Genomic DNA, 18,564 nt, shown 5'->3' with positions numbered 1-18,564 from the left:
GAGATATCTTCACCAGTGAAATTGATCATAACTCAGGCTTACTTGTGGAAAAATTGATCAGAATGCATTACTGATCATGATCTAGCTTCTATAAATAAGCACAAAGTCATCGAATGAGTGAAAGCTTTTCAGGTTGACCTGTCCCTATCTTCCCCATATAATGTGGGATGCTCTCAATCCTCAAACTCCTCAGTATTTCTGCATCTGCTATTCAATCTTATCCTGCAAACTTCCACATCCTTCTCCTAATTTCAGCTGCAGAGTGATCGCTATTGTAGAGGTTTATCCTCTGGCAAAGTGGAATTAGTTTGACTTTCATTTTATTGATTTTCCATTGTGTCAATGGAATGGTCTATTGTCTCAACTTGTGATGAATCCCTCCAATCACATTAGGTTACTAGATAATTCCTCAGGAAATGATGAAAAGGGAGCGACCTCATCATTTTGTCTTGAAGTTCTGTGTCTAGTCAACATAAATCTGAACCTGTTTTCTCCTCCTGTCGATGCAGGACCTGGGACAAGCACAAGTTCCCCAGTACCACCATGATCCGAGCATGGGTATGCGGCCTGTTGTTCATATGGCTGATGTTAACCAAGCAGGAATGATTCAACATAATCAGCTGACCACCATTAACCAATCACAGCTCAGTGCACAACTAGGATTGAATTTAGGAGGTGGTAATGTGCCCCACAATTCGCCCTCACCCCCTGCCAGCAAGTCAGCTACGCCATCGCCTTCTAGTTCAGTAAATGACGATGATGCTGAGGAATTCAACAGGGTATGTTGTTTGCTTACTTAAAATCAAAATACATAGGACATGTAATTAATTCAAATTGTTCTTCTGGAATTTCATGCATATGTTCTCAATTTTTAATCATCTCTATTGTATGAAAGGTAAAGTCGCATTAGTCTTAGCAGAGAATAGTATTTAGGCTGATATTTTGAAGGGATAATTCTTGCAGTTATACTGAAGAATGTACAGTTACCGCAACTGTTGAAAAATAATAAAAGATAGTAGGTGATTTTTTTTATATTCTTTTTGATTTATTTAAGGGAATAATTCATATTGAATGTAGACAAACTAAATTTCAAGGTCAATAAATCGCTAAGTCTTGTCTAGGCAAATCCATAACAAAAGTAAATGAACAGTTCCATCAAATGTCGCTGTTAATTTTCATAAGATAATTGCAGTTTTTAAGTTTGCTTTGAGAGTGTGATATTTGATTAGCTAATCTGCCTTGATTTACTTCAGTTCTGTCAAGCACTTTAGAGATTGTTTTAGACCCATTAGCTAATCCACATGAAGAAAGCATTGCTACATATTTGATTACCTAGAGCTTTGATCTCTAGTTGCTAAATCCTGCTTAATCCAAAATATATTGTACATTTAATGCCTAAAGACATTTGGTATAATTTCAACTTTTGATTTATCTAAGACTAAATGTACAAATATTTGTTCTTTCAATTTTACCCTTGTTGAGGGAGTATTAGAATCTTAAATGACTAATAATTTTCAACATAATTTTATCAGAACAAAATGTTTCAATCTTACCATGTTAATCGCCTTGAAGAGAGCATTTGCAGTAACCAATTATTTTTGTGTTGCTGCAGGTGAGTGTTGAGAAACGAGCTGCAGTAGATTCAGGAAAAAAACCCAAGACACCAAAGAAGAAGAAGAAGAAGGATCCTAATGAGCCCCAAAAACCTGTATCAGCCTATGCTCTATTCTTCAGGGACACGCAAGCTGCCATTAAAGGACAAAACCCCAATGCCACATTTGGAGAAGTTTCCAAAATTGTAGCATCTATGTGGGACAGTCTAGGAGAGGAACAAAAACAGGTGACTTGTTATTCTGTAGAGACCATAGTAGGGTGACAATCAATCTGATCTTCTGCTGCTGAAGTATGGCAGAGTTGTATTAAGATATGCCTTGCCATAATAACGATAATGAAACTGTCAGCATTTACTATCATCACTCCTCACAGACTGACAATGATTCTGGTAGTCCACATGTAGTCAGAATAACCTAGAAATCCAGAAGTTACTGATAACCATTGAACACTTCTCCTGAGGATGTATTGTTGAGTAATCTCCAGAATGCAAACCCTGGGCAATGAGTAAATTCATTAATGGAAACTTCCACTTTTATGCTATTTGTATATTGCTGTAAACAATTCTTGAAAAATACACGTCGTGATGAATGAGGTATAATTAGGTTTTTAATAGTGTATTAATTTCATAATTAATAAACACACTCCTAAACCCTAGAATAAAATAATTTTATATATGTAAAATTTCAGATTTCTCCATTATGATAAAAATGTTCACAAATTCAACTTTTCCTTTTCAAGAAGTTCTTTTTTAGCTTCTATCTTAATTCAGTTATAATAATTTATTTTGTCAAAACGTTAAGTAAAATCTGAAGGATATTAAATGTTTTTAATTTTGTGCCTTTCTGTCAGTGAGAATATTTCAATTGAATTGATTTCTTAGCCTTCTCAATGACATCTTTGTTTCTGGGCCCTGGCAATTCAATGGACTTGGGATCAGATACAAATTCACTTCAGGAAAGAGGAATTGTGTGCACAGTCATTGTTGCACTTTTGTGGGCAGTTTCTTTGGTCAGCACCAACTGCTGTTGCTACACCACTTGACCAAAAAAAAATCTAGCCCAATTTAATAGTTAGTTTTAACTTTGGCAGGAATAGAATAAGTGATACTGAATTAGTTGGTTGTTACACAAATCTTCAGGTTTTACGTTCCATTGAATCAGCTGAAGCGTAGAGGTGACCAGTCTGATATTGCTCACTCCTCACGATCAACACCAAAACATGGAATCAACCCCAGTACTTTCCACACCATTCTGTACTTTCTTACTCAAGTGGGTAACAATGAGAATTTTAAAAATCAGAAGATTACGTGATCATTGTTAAATCCAATTTGTAACGTAATTATCTGCTTTAATATTCTTCTGGCTGTTTGTATTTTCTTCCATTCTCAGAGATATTTCCCTTGATGCGGCTCTGTGGAAACTTGTAGACATCTTGTTTTAACATATCCAGCTTACAATGTTGCACCTTGCATTTGACTCAGTCTAATAATTTGATAAAGAAGCAAATTGTACCCCATCCTACCTGACCCCTAAATCTAGATTTCTTTCTAGTTTCTTCATAACAAGCCATGACCTCATTCATCTTAAATTCTGTCCAGTCATCAACCACCCGTCCTCACATACGTACTCAGGCCTTCTGCCCTGTGTATATTGGCTCTTTCTCTTTTGTTTTCTTAAAATCTTTCCATGTTCAACCATCAGCCATGATCTTGGGAGATGGGGAGAGGTGTTGGAGGGTTGGTTTTGGGACTGGAGGCCTGTGACCAGTGATTGGTGCTGGGTCCACTGCTGTTTGTCATTTATGTAAAATTTTTGGATAAGAATTTAGGAGGAATGGTTAATAAGTTTGTGGATGTGGGACAGTTGACAGTGAAGAAGGTCATCTAGGATTACAAAGGGATTTTGGGCCATTAGGCTGAGGAGTGGCAGATGGAGTTTAATTTGGAATAGTGCGAGGTATTGCATTTTGGTAAAGCAAACAAGGGCAAGACTTGTATTCTAAGGTTTTGGAGTAGATCTGTAGCTCGGGTTGTGGGTGTTGAGGTTGGTTGGCTCGCTGAGCTGGTTTGTTGTTCCGCAAACGTTTCATTACCGTGCTTGATAACATCCTCAGTGCAGCCTCTGATGAAGTGTCGGTGTGTTTTCCTGCCTGGTTTTTAAACGCTGGGGTCCGTTGCCTCACTTCCGGGTTTCCTCCGTAGTGGAATGTATATGGGGTCGAGTTCAATATGTTTATTAATAGCATGCTTCGTGGAGTGCCATGCTTCCAGGAATTCTCGTGCTTGTCTCTGCCTAGCCTGTCCTAGGATCTTGGTGTTGTCCCAGTCAAAGTTGTGGTTCTCCTTGTCCATGTGGATTGAGATGAGTGAGTATTGGTCGTGTCTTTTTGTAGCCAGTTGGTGTTCATGTACTCTTGTTGTTAGTTTCCTTCCTGTTTGTCCGATGTAGTGTTTCTCGCAGTCTCTGCAGGGGATCTTGTAGATGACATTGGTCCTGTCCATGGAGGGGAGTGGGTCTTTAGTTCGGGTGAGCACTTGTCGTAGGGTTATGTGGGCTTGTGTGCCACTCTGATGCCCAGCGGTCGTAGAAGTCTTGTGGTGAGTTCTGACGTGTTCCTGATGTAGGGTAGTGTGATGAGTGTGTCGGGGCGTGTAGTATCTTTCTGATGCTGTTCCTGTAGGCATCTCCTGACCCAACTCTTTGGATATCCATTATCCTTGAACACTTGGAAGAGGTATTCCTCCTCCTCTTGGAGTAGTTCCATGTTGCTGCAGTGTGTTGTTATCCTTTTAAATAGTGTTCGCACGCAGCTTCGTTTGTGTGTGCTGGGATGGTTACTATTGAAGTTCAATACCTGGTCTGTGTGTGTGGCTTTTCGGTGTACTTTCGTTTGCAGTTCCCCATTTGTCTTGCGCTCTACCATGACGTCCAGGAATGGGAGTTGTTTGTTCTCCTCCTCCTGTCTGGTGAATTTTATTCTGGTGAGGGTGTTGTTTATGATTTTGTGTGTCTCTTCTAATTTGGTCCATTTAATGATGACAAAGGTGTCGTCTACGTAGCGTATCCATAGTTTAGGTTGGATTTGCGGAAGGGCAGTCCTTTCCAGTCTTTGCATCACTGCTTCTGCCATGAGTCCGGAGATAGGTGATCCCATGGGTGTCCCGTTGATTTGCTCGTATGTTTGGCCGTTGAAGGTGAAGTGGGTGGTCAGGCATAGGTCCAGTAGTTTAAGCATGTTGTCCTGGGAGATGGTTTCACTGGGGTTGTGTTCTTGTTCAAGTAGTGTTGTCATAATTTCCCTTGCTAGTGGTATGTCTATTGATGTGAATAGGGCGGTGACATCAAATGATATCATGGTCACTTCGTCCTCTATCTTTATGACTTTGATGGAGTTGAGGAATTCTTGGGCTGAGTGGATGGAGTGGGGTGATTTGTTGACTAGGTGCCTGAGTCTTCTTTGTAGTTCTTTGGCTAATCTGTGCGATGGAGTGCCTGGTAGGGAGACTATGGGTCTGAGGGGGACTTCTGGCTTGTGTACTTCAGGGAGGCCGTAGAATCGGGGTGTGTTGGTTCCTTCGGGTTTCATTTTTAGGAAGTCTGTTTTGTTGATCTGTCCTGTTTGTTTAAGTCTTTGTAGTATGTACTGGATTTGGTTGCCTAGTTGTACTTGTACTGTTAATGGTAGGGCCATGGGTAGTGTTGCAGAACAGAGAGAGCTTGATACCTTGTCCTTTGAAAGTCGCATCACAGATAGGGTGATTAAGAAGACGTTTAGCATGCTTGCCTTCATTGCTCAGACCATTCAATATAGGAGTTGGGATGTCATGTTAAGGTTTTACAGGACATTGGTGAGGCTACTTTTGGAGTGCTGTGTACAGTTCTGGTTGCCCTGCTATAAGAAGTATAGTATTTAATTGGAGAGGGTTCAGAAAAGATTAATCAGATGTTGCTGGGGCTTGAGGCTTTGAGTTATAAGGAGAGGATGGATAGGCTGGGACTTTTCTCACTGAAGCTTCAGAGACTGAGGGGTGACCATTAAATAGGTTTATAAAATCGTTGAGGGGCATAGATAAGGTGATTAACGAGGGTCTTTTCCCTAGGGTGGGGAAGCTCAAAACTTGAGGGCAACTTTTTCACACTGAGGGTAGTTCGTATGTGAAATGAACTGTTAGGCACAGTTACAACATTTAAAAGGTACAGGAATAAGAAAAGTTTAGAGGGATGCAGGCAAATGGGATTAGATTAATTTAGGATATCTGGTTGGCATGAACAAGTTGGATTGAAGGGCCTGTTTCCGTGCTGTATGACTCTATAAGTGATGGTGTGCGCTCAGCGAGGTGAATGACCTACACCAAATGTAATTTTTCAGCTTTGTACAGCACTACTCCTCACCCTCCCACTTTCCTTTATCCCATTCTATACCATGATTCAGTCTCTAACACCATCACCTCTCCTCCTTTTAAATGCCCTTTCAAAACCACATTTGTCAGTTAACATTTAGCTAACCCTCCTAATTTCTCCCTACATAGTTTAGTGACAATTTTCCTGTCTATTTCCATTCATTAGCACCTTGTTACATTAAAGATTATATGTAAATGAAAGTTATTTTGCACAACATAGTGGTTGTAAAAATCTAGAAGCTGAATAAGTAAAACTTCTCCCACAGTCAAATGCTATAACATTTCTACATGTTACATATCACAATATTCTGCTGCATGATTTTCTTACAACAGTCATAAATATCCAATGTTAATCAGTACAAGCATTTAAACTTAAGAATATCTGTTCTTGAATGTAGGTATACAAAAGAAAAACAGAAGCAGCTAAAAAGGAATATCTGAAAGCGCTTGCTGCATACCGAGCCAGCCTTGTTTCAAAGGTAATCTTCAAAAAGTGCATGTTGAATGAGCATGCTGAATGTGGTATGTTTGTTGAATGAAAGGTCTGTCACTTATGTTAGTTAGTAGGTTACTTCTGGGGACAAATGTAATTAAAAGTCTGCAAATCACATAACAGAATTTGGTTTTATGTCACACGTTAGAGCATAAAGTGAGTAACAAAAATTTTGTGTGCAACACATATTGAATTTACAAGAAAAATACCCTACGTTTTATCATTTGTCAACTGTCAGAAAAAGTCACTGCAATGTAACATGTGTCTCTTACTATTTCTAAAATCTGAATGACAAAATATACTGCTCTTCAAATAAAATTGAACAAACACATGACATGCCAGTTATGATTCAGTAGTAGCATTTTGCATCTGAACCAAATGTGTGTTCAAGTCTGCTGCAGTAATTTGAGTACATAATGTAAGCTGGACCTCAGTACATTACTGAGAGATTCTTGTCTTTCAGATAAGATGTTAAACCAAGGCCTCATCTGGCACCTACAGTGGATTAAAAATATTCCAGGACAGTATTCAAAGAAGAGCAACAGATCTCTCGTATTGCCCTGCCCAATATTAATTCCTCAATCAATTTCACTGAAACTCATCATCTACTTGCTATTTGTACGATTTTATTGTATTTAGCTACCACATTGCTTACTTTACAACAGTGGCACTGCTTCACAATTACTTCAGTGGCTGTTCAGCATTTTAAGAAGTTTTGAGATAGTTAAAGGTGCTAAATAAATTCAAGTTCTGTCGTTCCTCCTATTAATGAGATGCTACGTTATTGAAATGTATCTGTGGGACACTTGCATGACTCATTTTGATATGGGCCTGATTACTACCCTCTGATCAAGACACACTTGGAAAGGAATCTAGAGGCTGATAGATTTCAAACAGAGCTTTATTTTCTGACATGTTGAGGTATTAGGGAAGAGATCTCTAATTCATCAAAGATTTGAGAAGTCCGTAAGATAAAAGAGATGGTAGGAAATCAAGACACCCTTATTTGCAATTCTTTGCATTCAAAATTACTTGATTAGCCATCACTTAACGTGTTCCTTATCCTACTTTTAAGTCTACTTTTCTAAGAATCAACTACTTATTGAGTATAGAGTTTTGCCAAATCATTTGACAGAGTTTTACAGCTGATAATATTGCATCCATTATTTTGCAATTGGAAAATTTTAAATGTCATAGGTACAATGGTGTAAATTGAATGCACTGGAACAGGAAACAACGAGTGGAGATTCAATTTGAGTTCTTTCAAACCATTTGCCTTGAAAAATAAAAACAAACTGAGATTATTTCATTTAATGTTATTCAATTGAATTATACAAAATGTATTACTTATTTTTCCCATGAATGAGCGCATTAAGAGAAAGATCGTTTCTAAAGAATTATCTCGATGATCTGGCATTTTCTCAGTATTGTTTCATGAGCACCTGTTGTTAAAAACATGAAGAAGCAATTGATTACTAAATCCTTTATGTCAATAAAGATACTAAAAATGCCATATTTGCCATGGGCATGTTTATGATTTCCACATTATTCCACTTCCTAGTTTAAATTTGCTCTAATTGATATTTATCTCAATATGTTATCAATATGATCAGATTTTTGTTACTGCTTTTTATTACGTGGATGGTTGAGTGAATTTTCCTTCACAGTGACCTGATAATGATCCACAATATCAACTTACCAGATGACTGACCATATCCATGAGCTGCCCAAGAACTGTTTGAAACTGTTCCACTCCATTCCACTGAACAATTAGGATGGCATTATTGTATTTAATCTTCCTGAATTAAGAGGAAAAGTCAGTAAATGCATTCAAAAGCATTTACCTATAGCTAATCCGAGTTGATCTTGTCAACCCTTTTTCCTTATGTATCCATCTCTATTTTCTTTGGTACAAACTACAGCAAATATAATAAAGAAGGAATTCCCTTTGAGGCATGCCCACTGATTATCTTTGGAGAGCTGGTCATTTAGAATAACAGGTTTCCTTTTATTTATGCCGTTGATTATTTTCAGTTGTTTGGCTAAGGCCAAGGCTAATTCATAGTATCGTCATCTCTACTATAGATAGGGCAAGGATGTAGATACCAAGTCCACCTTAGCCAGAATAGGGATCACATTACATGTTTTTTGCACCAATCAAATTCATGCCAACCTCCAGCCAAATGGCCTTCCAAGGAATCCAAGTTGCTGAGCAACGTGCACATTTCCGTATCTGTTGGAGCCTAAAACTCTGAACGGTGATGACCAAAGCTCCTATTTATTTTTATCACATGGCTAGACAGGACAATCTCCCACTATTAATGCCTGCCATGCTTAGCTGCATTATGAACTTGTTTGGCCTTCTATTCCTGCAGTGGGACTTAAACCTGGAGATTCTGGCTCAGAGTCCGGGAAATACCACTGTGCCACAATACCTTTTAGTACACAAAGTATCATCAGAAAAGAAAAAAAAAGGCAGCCTGTGACCATCTGGCTGCAGTGTCAACAATTATGTGGAATATTTTTAAGAGCAATGGAGAACTGTAACTATGTAATCACCTGGATGATACAAAATTTCAGTTACCTTAAAAGCTGTTAACACTCCACATTCATGTGCAACAATGTTTTTATAAAAGTTCAAATTGTTTATGGTTCTGATGTTTTGTTCTCTCCACAGGCTGCTGCAGAATCAGCTGAAGCACAGACTATGCGTTCTGTTCAGCAGACCTTAGCATCGACTAGTCTTTCAACTTCCCTTCTTATGAATCCATCACTTTCCCAGCATGCATCTGTCTCAGCATCAACCCAGACACTGCCAAGAGCAATAGCCCCCAAACCAATGAGGCTGCCCTTGCAAGGCAATCAGCTGGTGGCATCTGTTACCATAGCGCCAAACATGTCAACAAATATTGCCGCACCTATGAGCACCACTATGGTCCCCACTCCACCTTCACCCCAGCTAAGTCCTCCATTGCAGCCTCAGCAGCACCAGATACAGCAAATGCAACAGCATCAATTGCAACACTTCCAGCAGCATCAAATGCAGCAGCAAATACAGCAACAAATGCAGCACCAGCAAATTCAGCAGCACCAGCACCAAATACAGCAGCATCAAATGCAGCAACATCAGATGCACCATCAAATGCACCAACAGCAGCTTCAGCAGCACATGCAGCAGCAGTTGCAGCAGCAGTTGCAGCAGCAGCAGATTCAGCAGCAGTTACAGCAGATGCAGTTACAACACATGCAGAAACAGCAAATCCAGCAGCTGCAACAGCAGCACCCACCTCAGCACTCGCCACCTCAGCATTCCCCTGTTGCCTCACAGTCAGTGGTGGCCTCACAGATCACTTCGCCAGTGCCCACACCATCAAGTCCACAGCCAGCTCAGCAACAACAATCTCCACTACAAACCCAGGCCCAGACCCAAGTATTGCCACAGGTCAGTAACTTTTAAACATGAAAACTTCCCTGGAAGACAAGGTGGCGCGATATTTTAAACTGACGTGACTAATATTCTCTGAAGCGGATGATATTTAATAGATTGATGAATCTGGTGTATTATTGACCTCAAACTGTTCGTTTTTTTTTCATGTGTAAGTAAATAAATATGTACTTCATGATCTCTTCTTTGTGGTAAAATTATCCCAGCATAGATTTTTAAAAATCAGTTATGCATATTATGCTGGTTAAAATGTGAAGCTGAGGATTTTTAGTTGTGATGTACAATGTATAATTTTCATTTTCTACAGTGATACTTTGCCCTTATTTCTTTGAAAATGTAAAACAGTAATCCAACAGGTTGTTTAAATAAAAGTCATAACATCAAAAAATGTGTGGTAATTGGTTTAGTCCTATTTAAATACTTAGGATATGTACATATTTTATCAAAGAACGACTGGAAGATTAGATCAATAAGATTTACATCGAAGAACAAACTTTTGCTTAATTGTGACTTCTAGTAAATGAATCTGTCTCATTACAGATTGTGAATTCAGTTGGATGAATTACTAGATTGTATATATGTTTATCATTTTATTGGGATTAACATCATTTTCACAATGCTACCACACCAATTAGAAGTAAACTTGCATAGATAGACAATGAATGCTGTCAGTGGCAGGTATACCATTCAGATGGTAATTTTTTTATTCACTCATGGAATGTGGGCATCGCTGGCTGGCCAGCATTTTATTGCCCATCCCCAGTTGCCCTTGAGAAGGTGGTAGTGAGCTGCTTTCTTGAACTGCTGCGGTCCATGAGTTATAGGTTGACCCACAATGTCCGTAGGGAGAGAATTCCAGGATTTTGACCCAGTGACAGTGAAGGAATGACGATATGTTTCCAAGTCAAATATTCAGAAAGGGACCAAAATCCACAAAAATGCACCATCTAGCGAATAGTGATCTTTCCTTTTTGATAAATCAACAAATATATTACTGGAAGGGAAAGTAAAAATATCGGTTCTGTATATGTTAGAATTCCATAAATGAATAGATCTTAGTTGCTTTAGTTCATTCTTGAGAAAGGCTTCCATAGTTCATTGGTTTTAGTCATCCTTTTACACTCCTGGACTGAATCCAATGGATAATGCTCTTCTTATTTTATTTCACAATTAGATCGCAGTCAGGAAAGGCAGTAAATGCGCTCTATATACCTATATGTTGTTTTGCAAATGAATCTGCTTTCCTATCTCCAGTGACCATTGTTAGTTAAAATAAAGAATCTGAAATTAGTTTATTTGTTCTGAAACAGAAACTGTATAAGAAACTCTTGCCAAATGGAGTTACGTGTGCTTTACATTTTACAAACAGTAGTTTTTGTTGGAAGTTGCTTGCGTCACATTGATTACAAATTTGTACTGATAACCCTTCCCACTTAGCCATCCAGAAAACATCCCAGTGTAACACAGTGCTCGGCAACCCATTGCCCTGCACCCAAAAGCGGAATGAAAGGATTTTCATTGATGCACATAAATTTCCATTTAGAAATATTTAAAATAATTTAAGAAAATGCATTGTAGAAATAGCATCCATTACAACAAATTGTGTGTTCTTGTAAATAGATCACAGCAGTAGAATATCTTGTTGGTTGTTTCCTTTCACACCAGTAAATGAATCTGTAATTTGTATTAATAGTATTGAGAAAGTACTGAGCACCTTTGTGCATACTGCCTGCGCACAGATGGGATTAGCAGTTCACATTATTTCATTTCTCATCCAAGTGCGTCAGAAATGAGGCTGCCATCGTAATGTTTTCTGGAACAGCATGGCTGCTGTCCCCAGCTGTCTCCAGTGATTAATTACAGCATCTGTCCTGTCAGAAGCTATAGTGAAGAAGTCTGGTTAAAATTGCAAATGAGCGCTGGCAACAACCTTAAATTGCTGATGATAAAATGAAAATTAAAAACAGCAAGTGTCATGCATGACTGGAATCCCAATACACACTGGGGACATGCTATAGTATGTGTCCGTAGCTACCAGCTATTAGTTATAAACAGAAATTAAAATAATGAGCACTCACAAAATAGCAGGTATTCTGTTGAGCCTGGACCACATTGTTTCATTGATAAGGAAACATGAATTTTGCCTGTGTTCTGCAACCATGCAGCATTTTGATCCTTGTGTACAAATATTTAATAGCGTTGTGTTGATCTGATTAAATTCTTAAATTCATTGCTTGGAATAAATTAGATGAGAAGGAGAGAAAGATTTGTGTGTGGAACTTATCTCCTCCAATTTACATTTCATCTGCTATCAGAAAATTAATATGAATTAGACAATGTTGCTGTATAAAGATAATCCAGCCCAAATCAGCTTTTGTATTTTATTGCCAGGTATAATTACATTTTTGTCTTTTGACAAAAGAGTAATATGACTCGTAGTTTAATTTATGCTTATTTTTGTCTATTTCAGAAATTAAAGCTTGCGTGACTCATTCTACCCTAGGGAAATTAGATGCCGTCCATATAAAATTATAATGTGATATCTCACTTGTGTAACACAAGTTTTCTAATCCTTTATTGCCTATTCATGACACATATATATTTTAGATTTTAAAAATGTACAATGAGTTTCATTTTTTCACTCAGAGTTCAAATAATTCTAGTTGTTTTCATGGAATGCACCAAGAGAAGATACTTTCTCATGTCAGTGGAAAGCTGTATCTTCATTCCCTTTAAACAGTTTTGACATTAGTTGAATGAACACAAAAAGTTTTAATTAAATTTGGCACTAGGTCATTAATCACTAAGTTAGAGTATAACAACCCTGGTGACTGTACGCAGCATAATTTCAGTCAGCCATTATCACCTGATCCATTGATGTTTGCAGTATTTCTAGACTGATGGATTAAATATCTCAGGTTTAACCAGTGTCTTCTGCCTTACTCTATTCAATAGTCTTTAAGCATTTGAAAGGCTTCTTTCTATTACCCACTTCATGGAGTAGTTTGCAGTACTGGACTTGAGTATAACCTTTCTTGCCCCTTTGTTTGGCTTTTGTTTTGTAACAGCTGTTATCATCGTTTTTGGTCAGCTGTGATTGCTGGAGGGAAAATAGGACCAGATGGTGTTTTGCTATGCATGAATGGAGTGTTAGAGTAGTTTGGACTGAATAGGCCACGATTGAATGGTGTCTATGCACCACCTGCCCCCTTAGCAGCAGTGTTTGGATCATAGTAGCATGATCTGTCTTGGACTTAGTAGGTTAGGATGGGAAAAAATAGAGAGAACTTTGTTGGATTTAGCCCATATTTATTGATCAGCCGTGTGGGCAGGAGCATAGTGCAATAGACAGTCAATTTGACTTAATTGGATATGACACCACATGTACATGTAATCTATCATTGTTTTCTTTCAATACAGGTTATCTGTTTCCATGGAAACATGGTATTGTCATAATGTACTATCAGATAAAGGAAGGAGGCAGGAATATAATTGAGTGTGTGTTTCTGCTTTTGTCAGTCTTTTTGTAATTATGTTGCATGTAACAAAGGGACACAGATTGTGATTCAACAAAAAAGTATCTCCACCCAGGTTTCCAGTGCTAACCCTGCTTTGTTAAAATGCAGAGAAAGGATAGCATACTTGAGCCACGTACTGTTGATCCAAATTCTGAGATTAAAGCATGCAAAATGGTATTTTCACTCATTTTTAATTTGAATTGTAATTACCAATTACTGTGTGGAATTCACAAGGACAAGCTCTCAAAATATAATGCTCTTTTGAGATGGCATTGCTTAAAATGAACCCTCTTCTGCGTGGAGTATTTTGCGTTTCTAATTTGTATGCAATCCTTGCCTCCTCTTGTCTGTTGGAAGCCAAAGTAAGTATAATTTTCTTCATTCCTGTATCTGTAGGTCAATCACTCCCTTGAAAAGAATGATTGTGAGTACTGTTACTATGTATAAGGTTTAGTGCTTGACCTCTGCATTCAGAACTCAGACTGGCTATTTTCATTATTCCCTTCCATTGTGTAGACACTGTGTTTACCATGAGGCTGGCTCAGGGTGCAGTTTTACATTCGGCATAGGAAGGCAACTTATTAGGACTGAAAACATCTTATAGGGACCCCTAGTTATTCATTGCAGGAACAGTTAGTATCATTATTCCTTACCAACTTTTGATGCATATCCTATGACATTTACATCTTGATTTGAGCACGACTACAGGGATAGGTAAATTCTCTGGCTCTTTGCTGTCCAACACAGTACCATTTAAACATTGCATTAATTAGAAAAGATTCACCTATTTAAATAGTTTTTAACTACTTCCAGACCTTTTCACCACCTCCGCCTGAAGTCCAGCCTATCATCAGCTCTCCCCCACCAACTCCTGTGGGTGCTACCACTCCAATACGATGCATGAGGACTGGCTGCACAAATCCACCAACCCCGAGCGTGGAGTGGGATAATGAATACTGTAGCAGCGAGTGTGTAGTTAACCACTGCAGGTAATATTTCACATCCACCTGTTTTATCAGATTAGTTACTTTATCTAAATATAAACGTATTTTCAAAACACACAAAGCAAAAATGATTCCTGCGAAAGCAGTAAGCATAAGTGTAATTAAAACAAAACTCTCCATTTGCAAAACATTAGTATCTGCAGTGGTAGACGATATTTAACTGACATTTTTGGTGGAAGTTCATTTGTGGGCTGGAAATAAATAGCCAATATCTTTGCTGTTTTGAACATGACTATGTGTACCAACCTTAGTATATCCATTTTCATTACAGTTATTTGATCTGAGCCATCAATCACTTCACTTTAGGACAGACCAAATACTGATTATCCCATCAAATGTAGTAATGTACCAGAAGATGAACCTTCTATGTGTATAAATAGATGTTTTTCATTGAAGAACCATGCATCATTTACTGACTAAATAGTCCTTTTTGAAAATGGGGGTCTCTGATCTGGAGAGTTTAGAATGGATGAAGTAGGCTATAGATATTTCAGATGATGCATTAAATAGGACATGCGGCATCTACTGACTAATCTGGTGAGTTTTGAAGATGTTAAAAATATTTGCTTCACCCAATCCAGTTGTTCAATAGTAAATATGATGTACTTGTGATCCACTGTAGTAAATAGGGCCACAGGACCTTTCTAAGTATGCAAAAGTTTCTTTCTATTTTGGTGTGAACATGAATTTCAGCTATTAATTCTTTGTGCTGTTTAATTCCTCCTTTTTGTTGTAACTCTGAATAAAAATATATCAATATCTAACCTTCTTGGCATACATACATGGTCCTTACAAGTGTTTACCTATTTAGAAATAATTTTAAAGCTGATATTTTCTGTTTTTGTCGGCAATGAAAATTGTGATACATGTGCAGGGGTTTACAGTCTTGGTATTTTTTTCTTGATAGTGATGGAGTGCAAATTGTGGAAACAACAAACAAACCCAATTTGGTCTGGGTGTAATTATTTGTTTTTTTTTAAAAAAAATGCATTTGTGATGTTTTATTGAACATGTCAACAGGGAATTGAAAAGTTATAGAAGATTCCACTGAGAAGAGTGCTGAGTGTATTTAGTCTGTGTTATTTCCCCCAGTTACAAACATCCTATTTGAAGTAATGAGCTAGGTAATGGGATTGTGGTAAGATCGCGAGGCAAATCTGTCAATGTACACCTTATCTATTACTTTTTTGTCCGTAATATTTCTTTCTGATCTGATAAAGGTTAGAATGTATGCTGTAACTAAAATCTAATTTCAACCGGTTGCTCAAATGTCATTTTCATTCTCCTGTTCACATTGATTGGCAGCAAGAAAACTGGAGTTTAATCATCTAACTGGCCTTGGAGTACATATTACAGTGCTGAGAATTTTTGTGTAACATTGCTTCTGATTAAATGTAATAGCAGTGATGTTAAAATCTTGTGTCTTCTGCAGGGATATCTTCATGGCGTGGGTTGCCTCTCGTAATCAGAGCTGTACTGCTTCTGTGAAGTGAAGATTTGCCATCGACGTTTTGCAGCCAAAACTCAGCGTTTGTCAGACAGACTGCCAAGAAGATGTTCTGAAAGGCAGGCTGACATGCTTTGTTTCCTTGTAACTACATGGGCACAGACTTCAGAAGGCTTTCCAGTGACAGGCTGTACAGACTTTCTTTAGGCCCACCTGCCATTTCTGCCAGTGCCTGGAGAGCTAGCCATTTTACATTGTGTAATGTAGCTTCAGATGATTATTTTGTTTGACATGAACTTAAAGGGCATGGCTTTTAGTAAATGACATGCCTCTGCATGATTGCTGAAGACTTTGAGAAGACTCGGATGGAAAAACGACTTTTCTTCTCTGACAGTGATGTCATTGTGCCCAGTTGAGACTTAAGATACTGAGTGAAGCGTATTACTTAAATGGAATGCTAACTACAATTTTCTTCACAATAGCGCAATTGCTTTTTGATGGTTTAAAGGAGAGTTAAGATTTTTTGCTCAATAATTGTTTCCATTTTACAAATTGTACACAACGATCAAGTTTAAGAATGTTGGTTTCTCAGATGTAATTATTTTCTAAGTTCTTAAGAAACCAGGTTCATTATGTAATAAGCAGTCATGTGACACTTGTATAATAACACCTTTTCCACTGGTAGTTTCATCTATTTGTTCTGCAACCAAAAAGAGTTATTTTACTATGTACTGTATTGTAGGAATTGCTTTTTGTACAGCAATTTCTTAGCATAGTGTGCTCAGTTTAACTGTGCCTCCTTTAAAGGAGACTTCTGTGTATAAGGCCAAATGCTTTAAAAAAGCTCCTCTTTAATGCAGTAGTCAAGTTAGAGATGGCTAGCGAAATAGCCTGTAAACCAAAATCAATCATGTTTAATATTTTTACTTCAGTTTGTATTTAATTTTTTGTATTAAAATTTGTGATCTTATTTAAGATTTAATTATTGAAAAACGATAGTTGGCGTATTACTGATCGACCTTTCAGTGAAGTGTACTCGTTTCTTCACCCAGAAACAAATGTTTTCTTTCTCTCTTGTAACTGATCTTTTAATTTCTTTTATTTTGACTGTAATAAAAGTGACATGGAAATACTTCAGAGATCGTGTCATGAACCATGTGAAAGATGAATTCCCTATCCTGGGTAGAGCACTGTGCCATTTTAAGCAAATGTTTCTTTGGGTTATTACAATGAGTGATGTGTCGCAACCAAGGAGGGCAACTGAATCCAGCGGGAAGCACAAATGTTGGGCTCACAGGATGTTTTCAATGTCAAGAAAACAACTGTCACTTTGGAAATTCCAACCAAGCAATCTGATTCAGTTGCAAGCACACAGAAGGCTGGAGAAATTCAACTGGTCTGGTAACATTTGTGAAGAGAGAGCTAACATTTCGAGTTCCATATGACTTCTTCAGAACCATTCCCATATTTCCTGTTTGAACTAGAGTCATAGTGGAATTGAAACTTTAACTGTTTCTCTCTCCACAGATGCTGCCAGACGTGTTGACTTTCTCCAGCATTGTGTGTGTGTGTGTTTCAGATTTCCAGCAACTGCAGTATTTTGCTTTTATCTGAGTCAGCCCCCGAGTTCAACTGAAGTAAAAATAATTTCTGACAAAAACCTTCAAAATGCGTTTTGACAGAAATTCCACATGAGGTCTCCAGACTCTGCCATAATTACTAATATTAGCATAACCTTATTAAGTGAGGACATTAAGAGATATAGAAGGAAGACTGTTGCATCGGTTCTCTCTTTTTGTACCAGGCAGTTTGCTCCTCAGAAGGCAAACAGGCTTCTTCAGGTAGCTGTTCGTGGGGAGAAGGAGGATTCTTCCTGTCTTGACAAAAACACCATAAGTGACTGTCAGCCAGTGCTGTTTCCTTCCTGGAATTCCCTCCACTTGAGCTGTCTAACTTGCCAATGTTGTACAAGCAGAGAATCATAGTGAAGTTGTCCGGATATATACCCGGAGTCTGAAAATATTTTGGACTTCTATCCATGAGTGTGTGGCACTGTCACTAATTGTGAGCCTGGCAACTATCATTGGCTGTTGTTAAAGCCCATTAGGGTAGGAAATGGCCTAGGGGTATTATTGCTAAACTATTAATCCAGAGGTAATATTCTGGGGACATGGGTTCAAATCCCCTTGTGGCAGATGGTAGAATTTGAATTCAATAAAAATCTGGAATGAAGAGACTAATGATAACAATGAACCCATTGCTGATTGTCAAGGGGAAATCCCATCTGGTTCACTAACATTCTTTAGGGAAGGAAATCTGCCATCCTTACCTGGTATGGCCTACATGGGTCTCCAAACTCCCAGCAATGTAGTTGACTTTTAACAGTCCTCTGGGAAATTAGGAATGGACAATAACTGCTGGTCCAGTCAGTGATGCCCACATCCATGAATAAAATAAATCTGGTTCATTAATGTCGCTTAGGGGTAAAATAATTGCCATCCTTTACAAGACTCCAGACTCCTAGCAATCCAGTTGATTTTTAACTGCCCTCTGAAATGGCCTAGCAAGTCCAAGGGTGATTAGAGGTGGGCAACAAATGCTGTATTCACCCCCAATAAAAGAACAAAGGGAAAATCTTCTCCGG

The 18,564-nt window shown here is 38.1% G+C and overlaps 1 protein-coding gene across 3 annotated transcripts in view; it reads left to right on the top strand.

Moving 5' to 3' along the window:
- The window catches only part of tox3 (TOX high mobility group box family member 3), a 116,871-nt gene extending 99,814 nt beyond the window's left edge, over positions 1-17,057 (top strand). Inside the window, exons 4-9 of one of the 3 annotated variants that reach the window (XM_048606080.1) lie at positions 510-779; positions 1,613-1,840; positions 6,412-6,492; positions 9,184-9,948; positions 14,283-14,458; positions 15,906-17,057. In XM_048606080.1, coding sequence (XP_048462037.1) covers positions 510-779; positions 1,613-1,840; positions 6,412-6,492; positions 9,184-9,948; positions 14,283-14,458; positions 15,906-15,966 — 1,581 coding nt within the window. In that variant the 3' untranslated portion in view covers positions 15,967-17,057. Of the gene's footprint in view, positions 1-509; positions 780-1,612; positions 1,841-6,411; positions 6,493-9,183; positions 10,279-14,282; positions 14,459-15,905 lie in introns of those variants that run through there. The other 2 variants (XM_048606081.1, XM_048606082.1) reach the window with 2 other exon arrangements.
- Positions 17,058-18,564: the final 1,507 nt, after the last annotated feature.

The sequence above is a fragment of the Rhincodon typus genome, chromosome 15, assembly GCF_021869965.1.
Source record: "Rhincodon typus isolate 14 chromosome 15, sRhiTyp1.1, whole genome shotgun sequence".
NCBI lineage: Eukaryota > Metazoa > Chordata > Chondrichthyes > Orectolobiformes > Rhincodontidae > Rhincodon > Rhincodon typus.
Note: the sequence above shows the minus strand (reverse complement) of the source record. Positions and strands in the feature narration are given on the sequence as shown.